Source organism: Oreochromis niloticus, linkage group LG16 (assembly GCF_001858045.2).
Source record: "Oreochromis niloticus isolate F11D_XX linkage group LG16, O_niloticus_UMD_NMBU, whole genome shotgun sequence".
Classification (NCBI taxonomy): Eukaryota; Metazoa; Chordata; class Actinopteri; order Cichliformes; family Cichlidae; genus Oreochromis; species Oreochromis niloticus.
The window spans coordinates 13,055-36,180 of NC_031987.2; the positions used below are offsets into that span (position 1 = coordinate 13,055).

A 23,126-nucleotide genomic window follows, 5' to 3' on the forward strand; every position below is an offset into this window, starting at 1 on the left:
AAACACTTTGTTAATCATTTATTTAGAAATTCCAAATGATGCCAAAACCATGCCATGAGCCATCAACAGCTCCTTGATAACTTGTGTGCAGTTGGTGTAATATTTATTTTAAAATGGTGAATATATCGTTTGCAATGTATAAAGCTACTGTTATTAAACATGTTATATTATAGTATATAAGCATATTAATTACATATAAGTCACTTATATCTTATAAATTAGATATTTAGGTGGAATAATATTTCTAAAATAATAAATTTACTATGTACTAACACAACAACAGGCCAAGAAAGCCTTGAAATAATCAAAATAATCTGATTAGGTTCCTAATTAGCTGTTCTGAGTAATAGGTTTATAAATCCAGGGTAAATAAAGTCAGACCATCTGTAATGTTTGAACACCAGCACTGACAGAAGTGAGAAACTGCCCGTGTCTGGTCTCACGAGAGTGAGGTTTGTTTTCAGGAAATGGGGAGGTTGCAGCAGTTGTAGTTTGAGACGTCTGGTTTGAAGAAACCACGTGATGCTTTTTACTTCCTCTGACAGTTAGGCCTCTCTGCGTCTCTTCTTTTGTGATCTGAGACATACAGAGATGGCGGGTACAAGGTGAGTACATTTTAAATATGAAATCTCATTATTCTGTTGTCTCTGTGATTGGTTTGGTTTGGTGTGTGTCTGCAGGTCTCACCACTGCGTTACTGGGGTTCACATTTGTTTACTTTCTGTAGGCCTCCGCTCACTTCTGGCTGAAATTAAAAATAGGCCAATAATAATAGGAATAACCCTAAATGAGCATAAAGATCTCATTTGCTTATTTTTTTAGACTAATCTCATCTCAAGTTAAGGAAACATTGTAACACTCTCTGATTCAGACTATGAGGTTATGATAGTAAGACTTCATGCATGACTGACGGTCCAGCTTCCGTTGTTTGGAGGGTTTCATTTTGTTTCCGGTTAATGAGGCTTCACTTCTCATCTTGTCAGTTCTGAGACCTGATCATATTTTTAAGTGTGCTGTTTTTATGATGTGGTTTTATGTCACAGTCAGTTACTGAAACAGCTCAAACACACAGAACTGCAGACACGAGGGATGATTCAAACATATGTCAACGTCATAAAAAACAAAACGATCAGAGTGTTTAATGTTTTTATTTGCATTTTCTAACAAACTAATCAGACATTTCAACAATATATTTAAATGTAATATTGCACACTAAGAGTTCAGGAAGTACATACAAACCATCAGCTTCTTTCTATAACCCCACATTCTCCAGCCCTGCCGTCTTTTTAAAAATTATTTGATTAACCACATTTTAGGAGGAAGACCAAAGTGTTACGAGATGGTACTTTGACATTTTCATGATACCGCTCAACCTCTGATGTACACCGAACTTTCCATTAAAACTGTTGAAAAAAGATGTGACTAGGGATTTCAAGAAATGCTGTTTTTTAATGTTGTTGATTGTTTTTCCATTGTATTCTCCAGGAAAAGTGTAAAATTCATCCTACTCTTTTCCAGCACACACATTGTGTGGACATAGAGATTTACATGAAAACTTGATGTTTTTTAAGTTGTGCTTTTTTTTCTTTTCTCTTATTTCAGTTATATTTCCATGTTCGAAATAAAAATCTCTCTCTCTCCCCCTCCCTCCACTTTGACTTTTGAGGGAACTGTTGTTGTGATCAGTGGCGTGTCTAGAAAATTTTTGTTGGGGGGGCCAGGTAGGGGCACAGATTTGGAGAAGGGTGGCAGATGTAATTGGCAGATAATGTTAAAAAAAATTCTACCAACCGTTAACCATCATTCAATAAACCTATAAACCGAATAACCGAATGCGCTTTTAACTCTTATTAGAATGAGATTTTAACCACTACGGTGCAAAGTTTTTAGATACTGCGTTGATAAAGTACAAGAGATACAATCAGTGCTTTGTCAGTGTTTACTCAGCATTCAAGGACAGCAATATTTGCATAGTATTTTTACTGACATATAGTGCACATATGTTTTGGGCAAAAACATTTTTGAATATTAAACTATGAACATTTCTAACATACAATTGGCAAATTAGCCAATGCCAATGCAAAACTTTATCTGCCTATTAAAAAAAGAAGATAATCTTCTCACAAACTGGTGTTTGATTTTGAAACAAGAAAAAAGTGGGGAAACAAATGAAAAGACTAACATTTGAATGAAACCTGAAAGCAAGTAAATACTTTCTATGCTGCCTTATGGTAAACTTTGGTAATACTGATGTATAAAGAACAACATTGGCTGATGATGAAATACAGTCAGCTGGCATGGTGACACTGCCAGTATTAACCTGCAGGGCTGGACTAGGACAAAAAATTGGCCCGGGCATTTTGACCAGAGATCGGCCCACCAGGTATTAAAGCCATAAAGCCTTTGAATGAAAACAGATGCTGTTGTGACAGTGATGTACACTGTCTTGTTGGTATATGTATGATGTCTATAAATTTTACGTCAGATAAAAACTTTGTTCGCAAGATTCAGATAATTATTTAATAAAAGCTAGATATTTTAAATGAGAATAAGAAAGAAAATTATTTCTTTGTGCCCCCCTTTCCCTGTTAATGCCCTACCTGGCCCCCTGGCAACACTTTGCTAGACCCGCCCCTGCACAGTTACCAGCTGTGAGCTACATAGAAAAGGATCCTGGTGTTATTTGTCTCTCAGAAACAGTTCATTACTTCCCTTCAACTCATTCATGTCACCTAAAAGGTAAACCTGTTTCTCCATCACCTGTTCAGCTCTGATGATTCAGTAAGGACATCTCCTGGTTTCATCTTCATGTTTCCCTCTTACCACATATCCAAACCGACATCATGACCAGTAGCTTTTACGGCTGTGGCTCCAGCAAACATCAGCTGATACTAGAAATTAATATTAAATAAATTCTAACAACAGCTGATCAAGCTTAAACGTGCTGCTGTTGTTTAGCGTGACGTCCGCTGGTTTCCTCTTTCTGGCGCAAAGTGGGCGATAAACAAACAAGAGAGAAAAGCCAATCAGCTGATCATTGATCAGTTTCATGATTGAAGTAGGAACAGGAGAGGGAGGGGAGAGAATGAGAGAAGAAGAGGCAGTTGTGCAGCAAAGACACAGAATAACTCCAGCTTTGTGTCTTTTTTCCATTCTAGCTTAAGTATGGGACAAACTGCGTCTCTTCTCAGCTCAATACGAAACGCGTAATATTTTCTCTGAATGAGGGACCATTCCATTTTTTAAGGAGCCGTTAGCAACTCTACTAACTAACCTTATGAATAAAATAAAGTTCAACATCAGTAACATCACAGCACCCACCCAGCTGTATATAAACTCCGTCATGCTAGCTAGTACGCAGTACGAGTTATTGTAACTGACTGTAAAAAGTCAGCATAACGAAAATAAACTCCACCTAAACTTGGTTTATATCTGACCCAGATAGACTGCAGGTCATAACTTCTTACCTGAAGTTCAGTTCACCTGACACTCGGACCGGCGGCCGCCTCGGGTCTCTCCTCCTCTGGCCTCCCTTTCCCTCATCCACCTGCTGGCCTCTGTGGAAGCTCAGCCTTAGCCACCACCAAACAACTGAGTTATTTTTACACATCAGCCAGCATCTGGCCAATCCACCACCTATGGCGTGTCCAGCGGGGTGGCCTGGGGGGGCACAGGCCACCCCCCCCAACCAGACTGGCCACCCCAGGTGCCACCCCGAAGCCAAAACAATAAAATCCAATGAAATATCAAATGTACGATTATGTTTTCACAGTGAAGCTCAGATATCCGAGTGTAAGTGAATGCAGCATCGGCTTCTGCGCTATGAGCATCATGTTAGCAAAGGTAGGAGAGCCAAGCACGAAAGACGGCATCACAGAAAACAGTTTTTCGGCGAAAGATTAACAGTTTAACATTGCTGAACTGGCCATCGAGCATGGCGGAGCTTCCACGGCGGCTAGCAGGTGGATGAGGGAAGGGTAGGCAGGAGGAGGAGAGACCCGAGGCAGCCGCCAGTCCGAGTGTCAGGTGAACTGAACTTCAGGTAAGAAGTTATGACCTGCAGTCTATCTGGGTCAGATATAAACCAAGTTTAGGTGGAGTTTATTTTCGTTGTGCTGACTTTTTACAGTCAGTTACAATAACTCTTACTGCGTACTAGCTAGCATGATGGAGTTTCTGTACAGCTGGGTGGGTGCTATGATGTTACTGATGGTGAACTTTATTTTATTCATAAGTTTAGTTAGTAGAGTTGCCAACGGCTCCTTAAAAATGGAATGGTCCCTCATTCAGAGAAAATATTACACGTTTCGTATTGAACTGAGAAGAGACACAGTTTGTCCCGGACTTCAGCTAGAATGAAAAAAAGACACAAAGCTGGAGTTATTCTGTGTCTTTGCTGCACAGCTGCCTCTTCTTCTCTCATTCTCCCCCCTCCCTCTCCTGTTGCTACTTCAGTCATGAAACTGATCAATGATCAGCTGATCGGCTTTTCTCTCGTTTGTTTATTGCTCACTTTGCGCCAGAAAGAGGAAACCAGCGGATGTCGCGCTAAACAACAGCAGCACGTTTAAGCTTGATCAGCTGTTGTTAGAATTTATTTAATATTAATTTCTAGTATCAGCTGATGTTTGCTGGAGCCACAGCCGTAAAAGCTGCTGGTCATGATATCGGTTTGTATATGTGGTGAGAGGGAAACATGAAGATGAAACCAGGAGATGTCCTTACTGAATCATCAGAGCTGAACAGGTGATGGAGAAACAGGTTTACCTTTTAGGTGACATGAATGAGTTGAAGGGAAGTTATGAACTGTTTCTGAGAGACAAATAACACCAGGATCCTTTTCTATGTAGCTGACAGCTGGTGACTGTGCAGGGGCGGATCTAGCAAAGTTATGCCAGGGGGCCAGGTAGGGCATTAACAGGGAAAGGGGGGCACAAAGAAATACTTTTCTTACTTATTCTCATTTAAAATATCTAGCTTTTATTAAATAATTATCTGAATCTTGCGAACAAAGTTTTTATCTGACGTAAAATTTATAGAAATCATACATATACCAACAAGACAGTGTACATCACTGTCACAACAGTGTTTGTTTTCATTCAAAGGCTTTATGGCTTTAATACCTGGTGGGCCGGTCTGTAGTCAAAATGCCCAATTTTTTGTCCCAGTCCAGCCCTGCAGGTTAATACTGGCAGTGTCACCATGCCAGCTGACTGTATTTCATCATCAGCCAGTGTTGTTCTTTATACATCAATATTACCAAAGTTTACCATAAGGCAGCATAGAAAGTATTTACTTGCTTTCAGGTTTCATTCAAATGTTAGTCTTTTCATTTGTTTCCCCATTTTTTCCTGTTTCAAAATCAAACACTAGTTTGTGAGAAGATTATCTTCTGTTTTTAATAGGCAGATTAAGTTTTGCATTGGCTAATTTGGCAATTGTATGTTAAAAATGTTTGTATTTTAATATTCAAAAATGTTTTTGCCCAAAACATATGTGCACTATATGTCCGTAAAAATACTATGCAAATATTGCTGTCCTTGAATGCTGAATAAACACTGACAAAGCACTGATTGTATCTCTTGTACTTTATCAACGTAGTATCTAAAAACTTTGCACCGTAGTGGTTAAAACCTCATTCTAATAAGAGTCAAAAGCAAATTCAGTTATTAGGTTTACAGGGTTATTGAATGATGGTTAACGGTTGGTAGATTTTTTTTTTAACATTATCTGCCAATTACATCTGCCACCCTTCTCCAAATCTGTGCCCCTACCTGGCCCCCCCAACAAAAATTTTCTAGACACGCCACTGTCCACCACCTCTCATTGTTCATGCCGTTACAAAAAAAAAAAAAAAAAGTCATCAGCCCACCGGGCAAATGCCCGGTATGCCCGATGGCCAGTCCAGCTATGTTAACCTGCAACCAAATCTGCAGCTCCATACAGCAATCCTACGACTTGGATTATATCTTATAACTCATAACTCTTATGCTAGTTCCCCCCAGTAGCCTACTGTCTGAAATATTCGACGGTTGCAATAATTCTTTAAGTGTTATTTTTTCCTTGGTATTCTCATTTCACCGAAGTTTACTAAACTCAACAAACTTAATATTACTTACCAGGACATTTATTCTCTCCTCATTTTCTTTCGCCGAAAAATTGTTTTCTGCGGTGCCTCTTTCGTGCTTGGCTCTCCTTCCTTTGCTAACGTGATGCTCATAGTGCAGAAGCCGATGCTGCATTCACTTACACTCGGATATCTGAGCTTCACTGTGAAAACATAATCGTACATTTGATATTTGATTGAATTTTATTGTTTTAGCTTCGGGGTGGCACCTGGGGTGGCCTGTGCCCCCCCAGCCCACCCTGCTGGACACGCCACTGGTTGTGATTTGGCGATATATAAATAAAAGAAAATGGTTGTTTACACACCTGACACGTGGTAAAATTCTGTCACCAGAATCATGTTTGTTGATGGTTAGGCCTGGAAGTATCTGCATGACAGCAATAAGAACTACTTGAATTCTCCAGATACTAAGAAAAAGAGCTTCAATGTTTCCCTTATTAACGTCTTTAGAAGAGGAAAAATGCTGTTCTATAATTTAAATAAATACACCGTCCAGGCATTCATGTAAACCAGCAACAGAACTGTAAATGTCAAGTAACAGTGTGTTTTTCATTCCATGCCAAAAGCTGCTGACACTGCCAGTTAAATATAACCGGATACACCCTTTTCTTGTTCTAAGTCCTGGTTAATTTTCCTACCCAGCTTTCCTTATATTGTTTCCCACTGAGATCGAGGAAAACTGGTTAGAAAAGGAGAGAAGAGGTACTATTCAAACATACCCTCAGTCTTTTCAGCTCTGGTTTCCTTGCAGCCGGCTAGCAGAAAGGCAGACATTGTGTAACTAAAGTGAAGCAAACAGGAAAAAGTCAAACTGTCCTCAGATCCTTTTGTGGATGGAACTTCTGAATGTTCAGTCACTCAGTTTAAACAAACAGGAGGTGGAGGAGTGGATGGGAAGTCAGGGTGGATGTAAACAGGTGAATAGACGCAGACACAGAGCCATTTCAGTTAAGTTTAACTGATTCTAATATTACATATTTTATTAAATGTATTTTTATTTAATCATGGTTAATTTAACATTAAGCATAATGGGTGTTTAAAAGCTACTTTTTAAATAAATTGTAAAATAAACTTTCAGTGGGGGGATACAAATTCTACAAAGTATTTCCCAAAGTACACAAATGAAAAGAATGAACAGTCTATGTACGTTTTTACCTGAGAAAAGGGTTACCCATACTGCCTGGAGAAACATAATATTCATCATTATTTTAATGGGAAATAAAATGTAATATCATGACACATTTTCTCTAAAGTGGATTGTTTAAGAGCATAGAAATATAAATTCACAGACATCAAAACTAACTGTAAAGCTATGAAATGATAAAAATGATTGTTTTGTTTTTCATGTGCAGAATCACGAACCTGCAGAGTACCGTGAAACCACCGGTGATTCAGGCTCCACAGCGCAGCACAGCGACACAGGGAGCCGTGCAGATGCGCATTAAAAACTCTCCGAGCTCCGGAGACCGTCTGAGTCAGTCCAAGTCGATGGTGCTGCAGGAGACCGACCTTCCTCAGAAACCTGTACGTAAATCACAAAGAAGCACCAGCCTGCAGGAGACGCTTCTGTTTTAATGAACATGTCTTTTGCAGATCTCTCGACATCGCAGGAATCAGTCTCAGCACAATGTTGTGGTAGCAGGAGCTGCTACATTTGAACCTCTGGTAATTACAAACTATATAATCATTACATTCCTCCTGTTTTCGAAAAGTTCCTTCACAGATTCAGTTTAATCTCCTCTCTCCACATCTGACTCCCACACATTCACTCTTCTGTAAGATCATCTTACTTTGTCATTTTGCTTTTTATTTGCGATCCACAACAACTGATCCCAGTGCAGATTGGTCATCATTTATGAAAACAAAAAATCTACTTCCCAATTAAATGAGTGAATGTTTCAACGACAGCACAGTGGCGTCCACAGTGATTCACAAGAAGGTCCTGAGTTTGATTCCACCACCAGTCTCTCTGCGTTAGCCCTGTGACAGACTGGCGACATGTCCAGAGTGTACCCTGCCTCTTGCCCTATGGTAGCTGGGATAGGCTCCGCATTTGACTTTTAACTTCATACAAAGTGTTTTTGGTTTTCTGCTTGTAGTTTAATTGCCGTTTCAATTCTTTTTCTTCAGTTAGAGAAACCTACTTTGTCTCGGGCTTGAACAAATGCATTAAAGCCTGTGTGAATGTTTGTTCATATATAAAAGTAGACCTAATACTTTCTGTGCCCGGGTTCTTATGTGTGGAAAGTTCTACTGTTGAATAAAAATAGATAAGAAGATAAGTAGATGACACTTTATAATACAGCTGGTGGTAGCTTAACCTTGTCCTTTTACATTTTCATTATCCATTACATTAAAATGAATAAGCTCCACTATTCAGCTGTCCTCTTATATTACGTATAAAAATGTGATGAAGGCCGTTCTTCCTTTCCTGCTTAGAAGAAAAAAACATCAACAGCAGTAAATATTACAGGGTATAGGCCTATCTGATTTTAATAATGGAGCCAAGTATAAATTGATATTTTCATTCACAAACACTGTTGAACCATCAACAAGAACTTTCAAAAAGGACTGTGAGAAAACTCAAATAAATAAAAATATGTGAAGTAAAAAGACTCCAGTAGAAAAATACTTATTATTTATGAAACCCAAAACAAAAAGAATTAAAAGTTGTTCTTATTAGCTATGAATATTTAGCCTTTACACTTTATTTGTACAGTTTAGTTATTTTGTTTGTTTGTTTTTAATTATATCTTTATTTGGATTGGACAGGTAGAAATAGGTTAACATAAAGCATCTGCATAGCAGTGTCCAAGTAACATATGAGCAGAGTCCATTCCAGGTTTTTAGATTTAGTTTAGTTATTTTGTTACTTTTTTGTGTGCGTTGTACACAAAAGCTACTAAATAATATGGCCCATGCTCTTAAAGGTATTTTGTTTTTCTGCTATATTACACTGTAAGTATTTAAAAATACAGTGTAATTTGGGCATCCTTTCTTCTTTATCATCATCTTTATTTAGAAAGCAAGTGCTGCACATTGGAACTAAATAATAAAAATTCATAATATATAAATAAGATCCAAATACAAGAAAGTGAAATAGTTATTTAATAATTAATTTAATTTTAAGAAAAACTAAGTATCATTGAGGACAAAAGCCAAAGAATAAAAATGGGTTTTAAGACATTGTGGCAGGTCGTGGTTCGTGTGGGGGAGGCTGACACACCTGAGCTCGATCTCAGGCATATTAGGCATATTAAACGTGCCAGCCCATATGGAAAAGATGTATATAAATCTTATAAAGTTTGTATCTGTCTTGTGTGAAACTTGTATGAAAAGCATACAAGAGTGAAAACAGATATAAAATCCCTTGAAAAATTATATAAATGAAACTTGTATGTTTTGGATACTTACTAAAACAATATATGAAAGTAATGAGAAAGTGGCCACTTTCATGAGTAAATCATATAAGCCTTATATGATTCACTATATGAAGTAGGCCACGTCTTATGCAAGTCTTTTATAAGTTTTTACTATTTCTTTTCCATATGGGAGGAGTTTGTTTTTTTTGCTTGGGTGGGTGTTGTGTGTGTGGGATGCAGCTGAAAAGCTGTGGCCGGGAGCTGTAGATACAGTAATCAGGAATAAAAAGTGTGTAAAGAGTGCAAGTATGTGGTCGGGGCCGTCATTGCTGTCACAGACGTGTTTTAAAAGTGGACAGTGAAGGGCCCTCTCTAACATGCAAGGGCAAGTTATTCCATCAGTTAGGAGCCATGATAGAAAAGGCCCCGCCCCCTCTGAGCTTCCTCCTGGATCTCAGTACTTCCAGGAGCAGCTGGTCAGCTGACCTAAGAGACCGACAAGGTGTGCGGGGATGAAGCAGCTCAGAGAGGTAAGGCGGGGCGAGATTGTGAAAGAATTTAAAAACCAAACATGAGAATCTTAAAATGAACTCTAAAAGACACAGGCAGCCAATGCAGTGAGGCCAGGACAGGGGTTATATGCTCTCTTTTACAAGTTCCTGTTATGAGTCAAGTAGTTTAAAGCCAACCAAGCTTTAATGTCATCTAGACATGTCAAAACAGGTTTTATGGACATGCCATCCTTCTGCTTTAGTGGCAAATAGATCTGGCATTCATCAGCATGTGCAATGAAAAGAGATCCCATGCCTTCTAAGGATGGAGCCCAGCGGCAATAAATACAGTAAAAACAGCAGTGGCCCTAAAATTGAGCCCTGTGGGATGCTGCATGACAGAGGAGCAGAAGATGATCCAGAACCGAGAAGGCTGACGGAGACAGTTCTCTTGGCCAAATAAGACCTAAACCAATTAAGTGCAGTGCCACCAATACCCACTACATCATTTAATCAAGAATGAGAATATTATGGTCTACGGTGTCAAAGACAGCAGTTAGGTCAAGCAAGACCAGAACAAATCACATACCAGAAGAATGTCATTAAAAACCCTTAATAATGCAGAGTCTGTGCTATGAAGGGTTTTAAAACCTGATTGAAAAACCTCAAGGATGCCATTATCATCTAGAAAATACTGAAGTTGACTAAAAACAGTTTTCTCTAAAACCTTGGAAAGTAAAGGTAGCTTGGAAATAGGCCTATAATTGGCTAAGACTGCGTGATCAAGGCCAGGTTTCTTAAGCAGTGGCTGCACTACTGCATGTTTGAAATTTGCAGGAACCACACCAGAAGACAGATTGCTGTTAATAATGTAAAGGACATACTGTCCTGTACTAGGAGAAATGTCTTTTAAAAAATAAATAAATAAATAAATAAATAGTGGAGGAAGAGGATCCCGAGGGGAACCTGTGAGCTTAATATGGCGGACCACATCCTCTAAAGTGGAGAGCGTCACAAGATCAAATGGAGTAAAAACAGCAGTGCAAGAGAGAGACAGAGGGGTCAGAGTCTGGAGCTGTGATGAGAGCCCTGGTGGTGACAAAAAAAAAAAAAAAAAAACCCTCAGAAAATTATTGCAAATATCAGGAGAAACTTCCAAACAGGCATTCAGTGGAGTATTAGGAACAGACTCAGTGGTGTTAAATAACACACGTGGGTTATGACTGTTGGAAGAAATCATATTTTCAAAATATTCCCTTTTTGTCTCTTTGACAGTTTTCTGGTAGCGATGTCAGCAGTCTTTGAAAATTTGAAATGATACATGCAGTTTATCCTTTCTCCACCTGGGTTCTGCTGGGTGACATTCCCTCCTAACAGCATGAGCGCTGTCATTAAACCAAGGCGCAGGTTTAGCCCGAGGCTGTCTGGGTTTTAATGGAGCCATGGAGTCCCACAGAGTCAGACAAATTCCTCTTGCATCCAGATGGCTATCCAAATCTGCATGTCAGATTTGGATAGCCATCTGGTTGGAACTACTGGTGAGGCCAGGAATGTCCAAAGCTTTCGAAGTGGCTTGTTCTGATCCCCACAAGTGAGTCTGATTATCGGTGTCTACAGAGAGTTCACTGACATCTTGGTTTGGTTGACATATGGATTAAATATTCATGTCTGCTCATTCAGACTAGTTTTTCACAACTAAACATGGCTAACCCTTAGAGGCACTGTTTATTTTAAAATAGATTTGATTTAAAGTCCCATGTTCAGTTTGTCTTTCCGGGTTTGTGATGATTTCCCCCCCCCCTCTCGACAGCATATGTATAAAACGGCTGAACACTTCCTTAATTTCCCTTTTGTGTGCTTCCAGGTGGATTTGAAAGGTGAAATCATGAATATGGCTAAAATTTCAGAGAGTGGTAAGAAGCAGAGGAAGAACTGGTCTTCAGTGTGGACTGTGCTCACCTCAGACCAGTTAATGTTTTATAAAGACAAACAGGAAACTGGACTGGTATAAAAATCTTTCATCACTACTGTCAGTGTATCTCTACTTATATTTATCATGTCTAACTTGTGTGACCTATCACATTACTGTCTTTGCGCTTAGAAACCAGGAGGTAAGGCAGATGTGCTTCAGCTGTGTGGAGCAGTCATTGAGTGGAATACTGAGAAATCAAGCAGGAAAAATGTCTTCCAGGTGAACACTTACCTGATGGCTTATTCTCTCTGGTTATTTAAAATAGATGGTACAGAAATTAAATGTTTTGGGGGTTTTTTACCTGTTCTAGATTACAACAAGCACAGGAAGTGAGTACCTTGTCCAGACTGACAGCAACTCCACTGCCAGCAAATGGTACGACGCCATCAAAAAGACTGTCGACTCTTCAGTAAGAAATCACCACCCTTTAAAATCATCATTTTATTCCTTGTTCATTAATTCATTATTTATAAATCATTTCTGTGCATTTTGTGAATTTCTTTTCAAAAGACAAATTGATCACTTATTAATAAAACTAATCTTCCTGAGATTGCTTGTACCTCTTTTCTGCTCAGACTAAAGAAGGTTTTCCTCTGCGGAGATCAAACAGCACAGACTACCTGCCCAGACACAGCTCCCTACCTGGATATGGCTCTGCTTCTCCTGGTGTCAAACAACGTAACCCGATACACCGACGATCCATCAGTGAGTCTGAGGAATAATGATATGTATCTATACAAAGCAGCAGTAAGCAGCTAAAGGGACAGAAACCACTAGTGTGTAAAACATGATTCACATCTAAATTATCATGACTGCTCCATAACTGGAGGTGGAAAGCAGCTGTGCAACTCTTAAAAAAGTTAAGGTAATACTGTCACGGACTCGGGCGCAGACCAGCTGAACTAGAATTACAGTCACAAGTGTATTTACAAACACACCATGTGAAATTATATACAGTGTATGGGGCAGGGACTTTCAGTGGTCCAAGGGAAAAAGGGAAGAGAGTCCAAACACACTCCGCTTGTTCGCTCCTCTCGCATTTGTCTTTAGCACTCTCACCTACTCCACGTCACGCTGCCAGGGAAACAGATCCAGGGATAAGGACGAGTCCAGGAGTCTATGCACAGGAGAACCGTGGTTAGAATAAACTGAGAAATCACACAAGAAACAGATTATCAGAGCTCTACTGACGAGAATAACTCAACAATCCAGCAAAGACGCCTTCTGAGCCCTCAGCTTAAAAATCAGACCAGGAGTCCAGGTAATCAGGCAGATTCACAGCAGCTGCATGGGCCAAGGGCGGGAGCCCAGCTGAGCTCCGCCCAGGCAGACAGGTGAGAGACAGGAAAGGGAGAGGGGAGAGAGAGAGATGCTCAAAAGAAAATGTGGCCTGGAAACTAGGTCAACCAGGGAGACACTGAGACCATGACAAATACAGTCCTTGGACCAGTCAGTATGGGGTTTATGTTTATTTAGCCATGGATAACCGAGAACGAAGGATACAAGCGTCGTCAAACAGAAAGGAACTAATCTTTTCAACATGGTTGCCGGAAAAGGAGATCTGAATGGCCTGCAAGTGACGATACCCATCGTCACTTGCAGGCCAATATAAACCTGACACTAACACTGGAGTCTATGGTAAAATGGCCTGCATTTGTATAGCGCTTTACTCAATCCCTAAGGACCCCAAAGCGCCTTACACTACATTCAGTCATTCACACACACTGGCAATGGCAAGCTACATTGTAGCCACAGCTGCCCTGGGGCGCACTGACAGAGGCGAGGCTGCCGGACACTGGTGCCACCGGGCCCTCTGACCACCACCAGTAGGCAAACATGGGGTTAGTATCTTGCCCAAGGATATTTGGCATGCAACCAGGAGGCAGTCTGGGATTGAACCACCGATCTTCTGATTAGTGGCTGACCTGCTCTGCCACCTGAGCTACAGCCACCCTGCAGTCTATGTAGGGAGACGTCCTCAATCGTGCCCACCAGCATTCCTACTGCTACTGACGAACAAGATCTTTTGGCCATGTGGGACAGGTGTCTGCATAGTGTCCTTATCTGCCACAATAAAAACACTGACCAGCCAGATGTCGTTTCCTGCAGTCTGAGAGCAAAAGTCGGGCCTGGCCAAGCTGCATGGTCTGCTCTTCCTCCTCTGCTGGCTCGTCTCTTCCTGGCCTTCGTTCCGCGGGGTCGGCCCCTCATGGATCTGTCAGGACTGGAGACCTGTTTACCATATACTACCTGCATGTTGTCATCAATCCTAACACTCATGGAAATCAAAGCATCCTACTCACTGGAGTTGAATGCTACCATGCAGTGACTTCTCTTCATAGTGAAAATACAACTCCCAGCTCTATCTCTATACAATGGTGCTTAGCTATCTCCACATGTTCCCGTAAATCTCCTGGGAGACTTTCATCTTGGCGAGCTGGATTACTGACTGTGTTCCTCAACGATACAGTGTCAGCTACTCTGTTAAGTAGAGAGCCATTGACAAGGCTGATCAGCATCAGGATAGCATGGTTAGTCAAGAGGGGTGGCCAACTCCAAGGTGGGAAACTCTTCAGGCCTGGTGTTGCACCAAAACACAAACACCACCACACACACACAAACATGCACAGACCAGGAGTAGAAAACACAAATCCAAATACAACACAGATATGGCAGGTCGACTGGCAAGGAATGGCGGACCATGACAGAAAAAGACTCTAAATGAATATCAATGGTACTAAAAGTAGCTGTAGATAATGTTACATCTGTGTGATGATTATGGGTCATTTTGTCTCTAATGGTTAAAATGTTATTTGTGAAGAAGTGGCTACAGTGCTGAAGAGAAACCTGGGGTTGTTCTTATTTCTTATTTCTCCAGGCTAAATGATGATCCTCTAAATTTGTGACACGCCATTTCCTCTCCAGCTTACGAGTTATCTGCTTTAGGCTACGTGTTTGAGAATTATACCACGGAGTCAGGTACTTCTGATTTGAGGCCTTAGTTTTCACAGGAGCTACAGTATCCAGAGTCGTACGTAGTGAGGAGGTAAAATTATTAACAAGATGATGGACCTCTGTTGGAGTAGTGTTCAGATAGCTGCTCTGCTCTATGTTGGTGCAGGCCATTGAATTATTATTGTGCTGTATTTATTACTGTGCTATCTACTGTACAATATAAAGCGCCTTGAGGCGACTTTTGTTGTGATTTGGCGCTATATAAATAAAATTGAATTGAATTGAATTGAAGATGATAACAGTGGGTGGATTATATTCTTAAACTTAGTTACAGCGCTTTCAGAAAGACATCTACTGTGATGAAGTCTACTCCCCACTGCTGTGTAATCAATTATTGTAAATCAGGGGTGTCCAAACTTTTTTCACTGAGGGCCACATACATAAAAATATAGGAGGGGCTGGGCCACTTACTAGAAATTGGGTATATAACCTTAACTGTAGTGTATTAAAGTTAGAGAAATCACTTAAAAGTGGTCAAATGTGTTATATTGTTGAATATAATTAAAGACAAAACTGCCTTCATCACAGCTTTCCATAAATGGATCTTTATTGATTTATTCAGAAAAAGCTTTGGTAGCTCATTCTCAGAACAGCAGCCTCAGATTTCTTCTTAGACAGAAGATTTACAGCACAGAGAAAAAACAATAAAGGGGAAAATGGGACGGGTACATTTCAAGCTTGTTATTTAAGTTCTTAGGCTTAGCAACACACCTATTAACGTTCGTTTGAAACGGTTATCAACATTAACAGACTGAACTGGACTTAATAACAGGAGTTCATATAATTTTAGTAAATTATTCTGGTGAGTATCAGCTGCACTGGGTATGTAAATCGGGCCATCCAGCTGCGGTGCTGGTCCGACGCCACTCGTGCCAAAAATCCGGACAAATGTCACCTGACCAAGGAGCAGATCTGCATCAGATGAGATCAGCTGACTTTGCGTGTGCGTGCGCTGTGCACAGCGGTGTGTACTCTGTGTGTTAACAAGAAAAACGCATATAAGAAAGTGGTGCGCAAAAGCAGGGTAGTGACAGAATTGATGCGCATTATTGATATTTGAAGCATGTGTACCTGCACATGCATGCTTATTAACACACGGGTACTGTGGAATATATTTTTTACTCACCTAAAGCGCTCGTGCTCTCGTCCACTCCCCGCAAAACAATTAGCAGCTGTGCGGTGTCTGTGGCATCGGTGCTCTCATCGCATGTGATGGAGTAAAAATCAAAAGCACAGCTTTATCAGACAGTTGCAGTTTAATGTTGGCTGACAGTCTTCAGTGCGTCGCACAACTGTATTTCTGGACATGCTGACGTTGTTGAAGTCCTGCACTTTTTCCGGGCACATTATTTCGGTGACTTTAACAAGGCCGTGTTTTATGAGGTCTCCATCTGAAAAAGGCTTGCCATGTCTTGCGATGAGTTGGGCGACCTCATAGCTGCTATTGGAGCCTTTTTCTGGACAATTTGAGCACGAAAAAAATACTGTTGCTGACCCCGCAGGACAGCTACCATTTGCTTTAATTTCTGCTCTCGCTCAGCATCAGGATGCATAGGCCTGATTTTTGGTTTCATAATGACGTCGTACATTATACTCTTTCATAACTGCCACAGTTTCAGTGCAGATCAAACAGACACACGTCCCCCTGAATTCTTTGAAGAAATATTCACTCTCCCACCGTGTCTGAAATTTTCTGCACTCACTTTCTACCTTTTGCTTCTTTGGTTCTGCCATGTTTGGTAACTTGGGGGTAAATTTATTCTGTGATTGTCCTTTTTGGTGGAGCAACTGCCTTGATCAACAGCAGCTCCCCCTGGTGTTAAAACTAAGAAGTTCAATACACTCAAGCAAAAATTGAAGTGCGGGCCGTATTCTATTCTATTTATAAAATTACTTGAGGGCCAATTAAAAATGGACCGCGGGCCAAACTTTGGACACCCCTGTTGTAAATGTAAATGTTATCAGGAAATGATCAGACAGCAGAGGGTTTTCAGGAAACACTGTTAAATGTTCAGTTTCTATGCCATATGTTAAAACAAGATCTAGAGTGTGATTAAAGTGGTGGGTGGGTTCTTTTACATTTTGAGAGAAGCCAATTGAGTCTAATAACAGATTAAATGCCATGTTGAGGCTGTCATTTTTAGCATCTACATGGATGTTAAAATCACCCACAATAATTATTTTATCTGAGCTGAGCACTAAATCAGATAAAAAGTCTGAGAAATCAGAGAGAAACTCTGTGTAAGGCCCAGGTGGACGATAGATGATAACAAGTAAGACTGGTTTCTGAGTTTTACAGCTGGGGTGGACGAGGCTAAGCATCAGGCTTTCAAATGAATTAAAAGTCTGTCAGGGTCTTTGGTTGATTAATAACCATACCATCAGAATATGGGTGATGAGAGACATCATTTAAAGTTAACATTGAGAAACATTATTCTGAATATTATTCCACCATAGTTTTTTGCAGATTGGTGAACCTCTGCCTATTTTCACTTCTGAGAGCTCCTGTTGTGCCCAAACTGTACAAAGATTGGCTACAATCTTTTTGCATCCATTAAAACGCTGTTGTGATTGGATACAATTACCCTGATTAGCTGCATATTGTTCCTGCAGCTGTTTCTTTTTAGTACCACTTACTTATCCAGCTTTTTGTTGCTCTGTCCCAAGAGCTGATGTTTTGCTGCCATCTAATTCAAAATGAGCGCATGTGTGTGTTTATAAGATTTGAAAATAATTAATTTCTGTTTTTTTAATCCCTAACCTTTTTACATTCAATTCAACTTAATTCAATCCTGTTTTATTTACACAGCACCAAATCATAGTATAGTTTTACATAGTATCTCAAAGCTGTACCTCAACCTGTTTCTTCTGTAGACATGTTTGGCAGCTCAAAGCTGAAGCACAGCGCCTCAGATAGCGCAGACAAGAATGGAGTGAAAAACAGGCTGAAGAAATTCATCATCAGACGTCCATCCATGAAGACTCTACAGGAGAAAGGCCTGATAAAAGGTTTCTGCTTGTTTTGCTTCGGCCTTTTTTCTGAAGCTTTGTTTTCCAATCGTGTTTTTATGCTTGCTTCCTTTCCTTTAGAAATGTCTTCTTTAAAAATTAAAACTTAACTAACAGTTTGGATAAATTTTGTTTTACCAGTATTGCTGGCAGACTAGAGAGGTTTAAGAAATAAAATAACATCATGTTTTTATATACAGTATGTTACCTTTGCAGAAGCTTTACAGGTTCAGTTGTACAACCTAACCCTGGCCCTAACACAAGCTTAAAATGATTTTTGTGAGTGAACTGGCTTTCAAAATGTGCTTAATATAATAATTAAGTTAACAAAAATTCTAATTGATCAAATTGTTATAACATCTGTCTCAGATCGAGTGTTTGGCTGCCATCTGTCGAGTCTCTGTGAGCGTGAAGGGACCACAGTACCAAAGTTTGTTCGGATCTGTGTGGATGCCGTTGAGAAACGAGGTACGTTTACTGAACACAGTCATGTCTGAAACTCAGACATGACTGTGCAAGATATGGACACCCACTCTCCCACCCATTCCTTGACATCCTTGCCAGTCACAGGAGCACGCTCAGTGAGAGACTGAGATTACCCATAATGCACCAATGAACGACACAGGAAATCATGGTTGCCCGTGGCCATCTACAGTACACAGTACAATAGTTACACCCCTTTGCACATGCTTTACAGTAAAATAATAACTAACAAAGTTTTACAGGTCAGAGTAAAACGTCAATCATATATATTTCACCTCTGCAATATTCTGGATATTTACAACTGAGCTACTTGTATATATTATATATTATTATTTCTTCTATTTTGTAAACTTTGTAATATATCGTATTATTTAATTTAGTTCAGTCTGTTACTGTTATTGTGTGTGTGTAACTGTGACCACATGATTTCTTTTGGCATTACTAAAGTATTCTGATTCTGATTCTAAACACAGGTACAGTGGTATAAAAAAGTGTTTTCCCTCTTCTTGAGTTCCATCTGGAAATTAAGAAGACTCAGATTCATGCTGACCAATGCATGAGCCAGAGTCGAGTTTCTGCATCTCTATGAAAGTTAAAAAGTGCTTCTGCATGGAACTGTTGTATAAAGAATGTGCTGCCATCTGTTTGTGACCTCAAACTGAAGCGCACTTGGGTTCTGCAGCAGACCACAGCAGCAAGTCCACCTCTGAGTGGCTTAAGAAAAACAAAATGAAGAATTTGGAGTGGCCCAGTCAAAGTCCTGACCTGAACCCAGACCTTATAAAGCCAGTTCATGCTCAAATAACCTCGGATGTGCTAAAATTCCTCCACAGAGCTGTAGAAGATTCATTGCTAGTTATCACACTTAATTGCAGTTAGGCTGCTAATGGTGGACCAACCAGTTATTAGGTTTAGGGCACTGTGGTGGGGCGTGGTCTGTGGTGCTGCTGCAGGAGATCACGCCTTACTGGCTGTGCGGACTGCTGTAATGCTGTTGTTGTTGGTGATGTGTGTGGCTGGCAACTTTAGAGCTGCAGTCATGTGTTTGTGAGAACAACCGTGAGAATGCGAAATAAAGAGATGCTTATAAGCATAAAAATGTCGTCAGGTCTGCCATGGATCATTTACAGGGGCAATCAGTTTTCGTAGGTTTGGACTTTTCCCCTTAGTAATAAACACCTTCATTGAGAAACTGCATTTTGTGTTTACTTGTGTTATCTTTGTCTATTTAAGTTTTTTTGATAATCCTAACCATTTAAGTGTGACAAATATATGAAAAATTCAGGAAGGGGGAAAACACTTTTTCACACCACTGTATGTTTAGTTTCTGTTTCCTGAAAGCTAAAGCTGTTTGAGTACAATCAACTAGCAACGAGTAGTACATATGGATCTATTGAATGAGCTCAGACTTAAATTAAGGTTTTTAATAAAGTGTATCTCTTTGCAGGTCTGGAAGCTGATGGGATCTACAGAGTCAGTGGAAACCTGGCCACAATCCAGAAACTTCGCTTCCTCGTCGATGAAGGTCAACTAAATAGTAGCTTTTACAGTAGCTGTAAAGTAGTTAATTTCCCTTTCATTTATGAAAATGGGTTATAATTAATCAGCGTAAGTCTTACATTGCCCTGACAAAGCTATGGGATTAAAACAAAGAGTCAAACAATGCAGGTTACAAAATGAAACAGAATTTTATTAAGAAATTAAACCTCGATACACAGCTAAGCAACTAAGTCAGTCAACCAAACCCGTCAAAATAGTGCTTGTGGCATGACCTTTTACCAATAATTTATATCAAATGTATTAAGTCCTCCTAAGTAGACTCCGAAGTTAAAAACCAATATGTAGAAAATGGTACAACAATGTGCTCTGACCTCTTCTCATAAGATTCTGCTCAGTAATATTTCCATGGTTGTCACACAGAGGAGGATCTGGACCTGGAACACAGTCAGTGGGAGGATGTCCACGTCGTCACTGGGGCCCTCAAAATGTTTTTCCGTGAGCTGCCGGAGCCACTGTTTCCATTCAGGTTTTTCCAGCCTTTTGTGGAGGCCATCAGTGAGTAAAACCTGCCTTTGTTATAAATCTTCAGTTTGTGATGACTTTATAAAATGGGTCTTTTATTTCTGTAATCTCTGCTGCTCTTGGTCAGGTCACTTTAAGAATGAGACTTGTATTTAGACAGAATCTCCAGACTGCTTGAACAAGACTCCCCCCCAAGTTTAAAAACGTTTAAACTTCAATTAGAAACCTAAAGGTTAAACTAATACTGCTGTCATTTGTTTTAACAGAGATCAAAGAACCCAAACAAAAAGTTCAGGCTGTGAAGAAACTGATACAGCAGCTGCCCAAACCCAACCATGACACCATGAAGCTTCTCTTCAGCCACCTGCACAAGTAATCCAACACACACCTGAACCTCACCTGTTAGGAGCATTTACAGTGTTCAGGTGGAATACTGTGGAATAAACCACTGCACATATTACTTTACAAACAAGTGATAATTCTTACATTCCTGTCCTTATATTTGGCTTGTATCTTATGTTTCTTATATTTTGCACACCGCTGTTGCTTGTGAAGCTTGCACACAAGAATTTCACTCACATGTGCTGTGACAGTTCACACAATCAGAAAGGCACCATCACAATATCAGGCATATGGCACTTTGATTTAGACAAAATGATCAGATCAAAGACTGAATACCTTTGATCTGATGACAAGAACAGTCACCTCAAGGGTTTTTTTTTATATTGTAAGAATATAAATCCAGAGAAAAATCCATTAGACAATGTCCTATAAACAAGCACTTGACAACAGTGGGAAGGAAAAACTCAATTTTTAACAGGAAGAAACCTGTTAAAGGGAGGGGCGGCCATTTGCTGCAACTGATTTAAACATGTTAAGCAGTTTTGTTTTGGCTCTGGATTACATAATTTCACATTGAAAAAGTTTAATATCAATATTCAGAAAAGAACCTGGATTTCCCTGGGATGGGGTGGGGTCGTATTTATAAACTCAGGATGGGTAGCACACAGTACACTGTTTGATGCTTTGTTAGCTAATTTATGGACATGGACATGTTAATGTTTGCATTTTCCTTTTGGTTCTTGCAGAGTTCTGGCCTTTTCCAGGAAGAACCTGATGTCCACTCAGGGCATCGGAATCGTGTTCGGTCCAACGTTGATGTGGCCTGAACTGGATGCCGGAAACATGGCGGTCAACATGGTGTATCAGAATCAGATTGTGGAGTTCATTCTCACGGAAAGCCAAGAAATCTTCAACTTGGACAGGAAGTAAAAGGTGCTGAGCAGGACCAAATCATCTGATGGACTCACGTTTACAGATTTTAGAACCCATGTCTGGTTTGGGCCGGGATGTAAAAACTGGAATTTTCAGAAGATATTTTGTTAGAGTTTATATTGTATTAGCACAAACAAATCTATAATTAAATGTTTTGACTGTTTTACCTCTGCCACAATTGTTTTTGTTTTCAAATACAAAAATATACAGTACTCCAATAAATAATTCTAATGATTTTCTGTATATTTGTACCACTGAATATTTAAAACATATCCTAGTGTCATTATAAAATTCTGCTACATTATCACAAAATATGCCTGCAGAGCAAACATCTTTTTATTTATAAAACAGAATCTTAGTAATGTTTTTTTATTTCAAATATAGCATTCACACTACTCAAGGCTTCACATGAACATCTCACACAAACCCTGTCATATTATTGGTAAAATATTGTTGAAGATTATTTTAAAGTTTTTGAATGATGGTGAGTAGATAAGATGATTTGTCTGATTAGTGTGTTTCTAAACAGTCTTGCAGTATAAATATTGACTAAAAGAGGTCAGATTACAGGTGCAGCAGTTGAAGTAGAGAAGCACAGACCTCCTCCTTCCCACCCGCCACCTCCTGGTTATTCGAGGGAACATGAGGCTTTCCCAGAATCTCCAGTTTCCTGGGTCTGGCCTGGGGCCTCTTCTCAGTACGATATGGGTTAGGGTTAGGGGTTTAGGTTAGGTTATTATGTAATCCTGGGTTTACTAAACTCAGCTGTCTGCTCCTTTCTATCCAAAATATAACGTGACACTGGCGTAAGTTGTCGACCATCTCACACTTCTGTTTAATCAGTTTCCCGTTTGATGTTTGTTCAGCTGTGTGAAAACTATAACTTTAATCTCAGCCAAACTGATTTACTCAGGAACAAATCAAATTCTGAAAAAAAGACAATAACATTTCTAAGTTATCAAAGTGACTTATATATATTATGTTTAACCTGAGTAGTCAAAGACCACGGGGTTTGATAACGATGTGCTGGGAGTTCGCTGCTCTCGCCCCGTCTAGCTATCGAGTTTAATGTTAAAAGTTTATTTTGTGACCCAGAAAGATTAATAAGAGTAATATTAAAACTTAGTAGCGGCCGCCATTGTTGGAAACTGGAATTGGCTGGGCCGTGCTATGAATTCTGGGATATGGTGGGCCACAAAGGATACACTCGACCCATCCTGGGAATAGGAGGACACATTTGCCGGCTGCCTTTGGAGGAGTCTACGAATTTGGACAGCCTTCGGCACGTCGGCCAACAAATGCGGCCTCAGGAGGATGCAGCCCATGAATTTGGACACCCCCAAAGTGTCACGGTAAAGTGGCAATTCATG

At 40.0% G+C, this 23,126-nt stretch overlaps 1 protein-coding gene across 1 annotated transcript; it reads left to right on the forward strand.

The window, feature by feature from the left end:
* Positions 1 to 451: 451 nt before the first annotated feature.
* Positions 452 to 21,992, forward strand: arhgap15 (Rho GTPase activating protein 15). The gene is made up of 13 exons (XM_005463380.4): positions 452 to 605; positions 7,480 to 7,651; positions 7,721 to 7,792; positions 11,845 to 11,985; positions 12,082 to 12,171; positions 12,263 to 12,361; positions 12,528 to 12,657; positions 17,842 to 17,976; positions 18,346 to 18,444; positions 19,907 to 19,984; positions 20,380 to 20,514; positions 20,748 to 20,853; positions 21,570 to 21,992. The coding sequence occupies exons 1-13, from the start codon at positions 592 to 594 to the stop codon at positions 21,751 to 21,753; spliced, it is 1,455 nt and encodes a 484-aa protein (XP_005463437.1). The 5' UTR covers positions 452 to 591; the 3' UTR covers positions 21,754 to 21,992.
* The last annotated feature ends 1,134 nt before the right edge of the window (positions 21,993 to 23,126 follow it).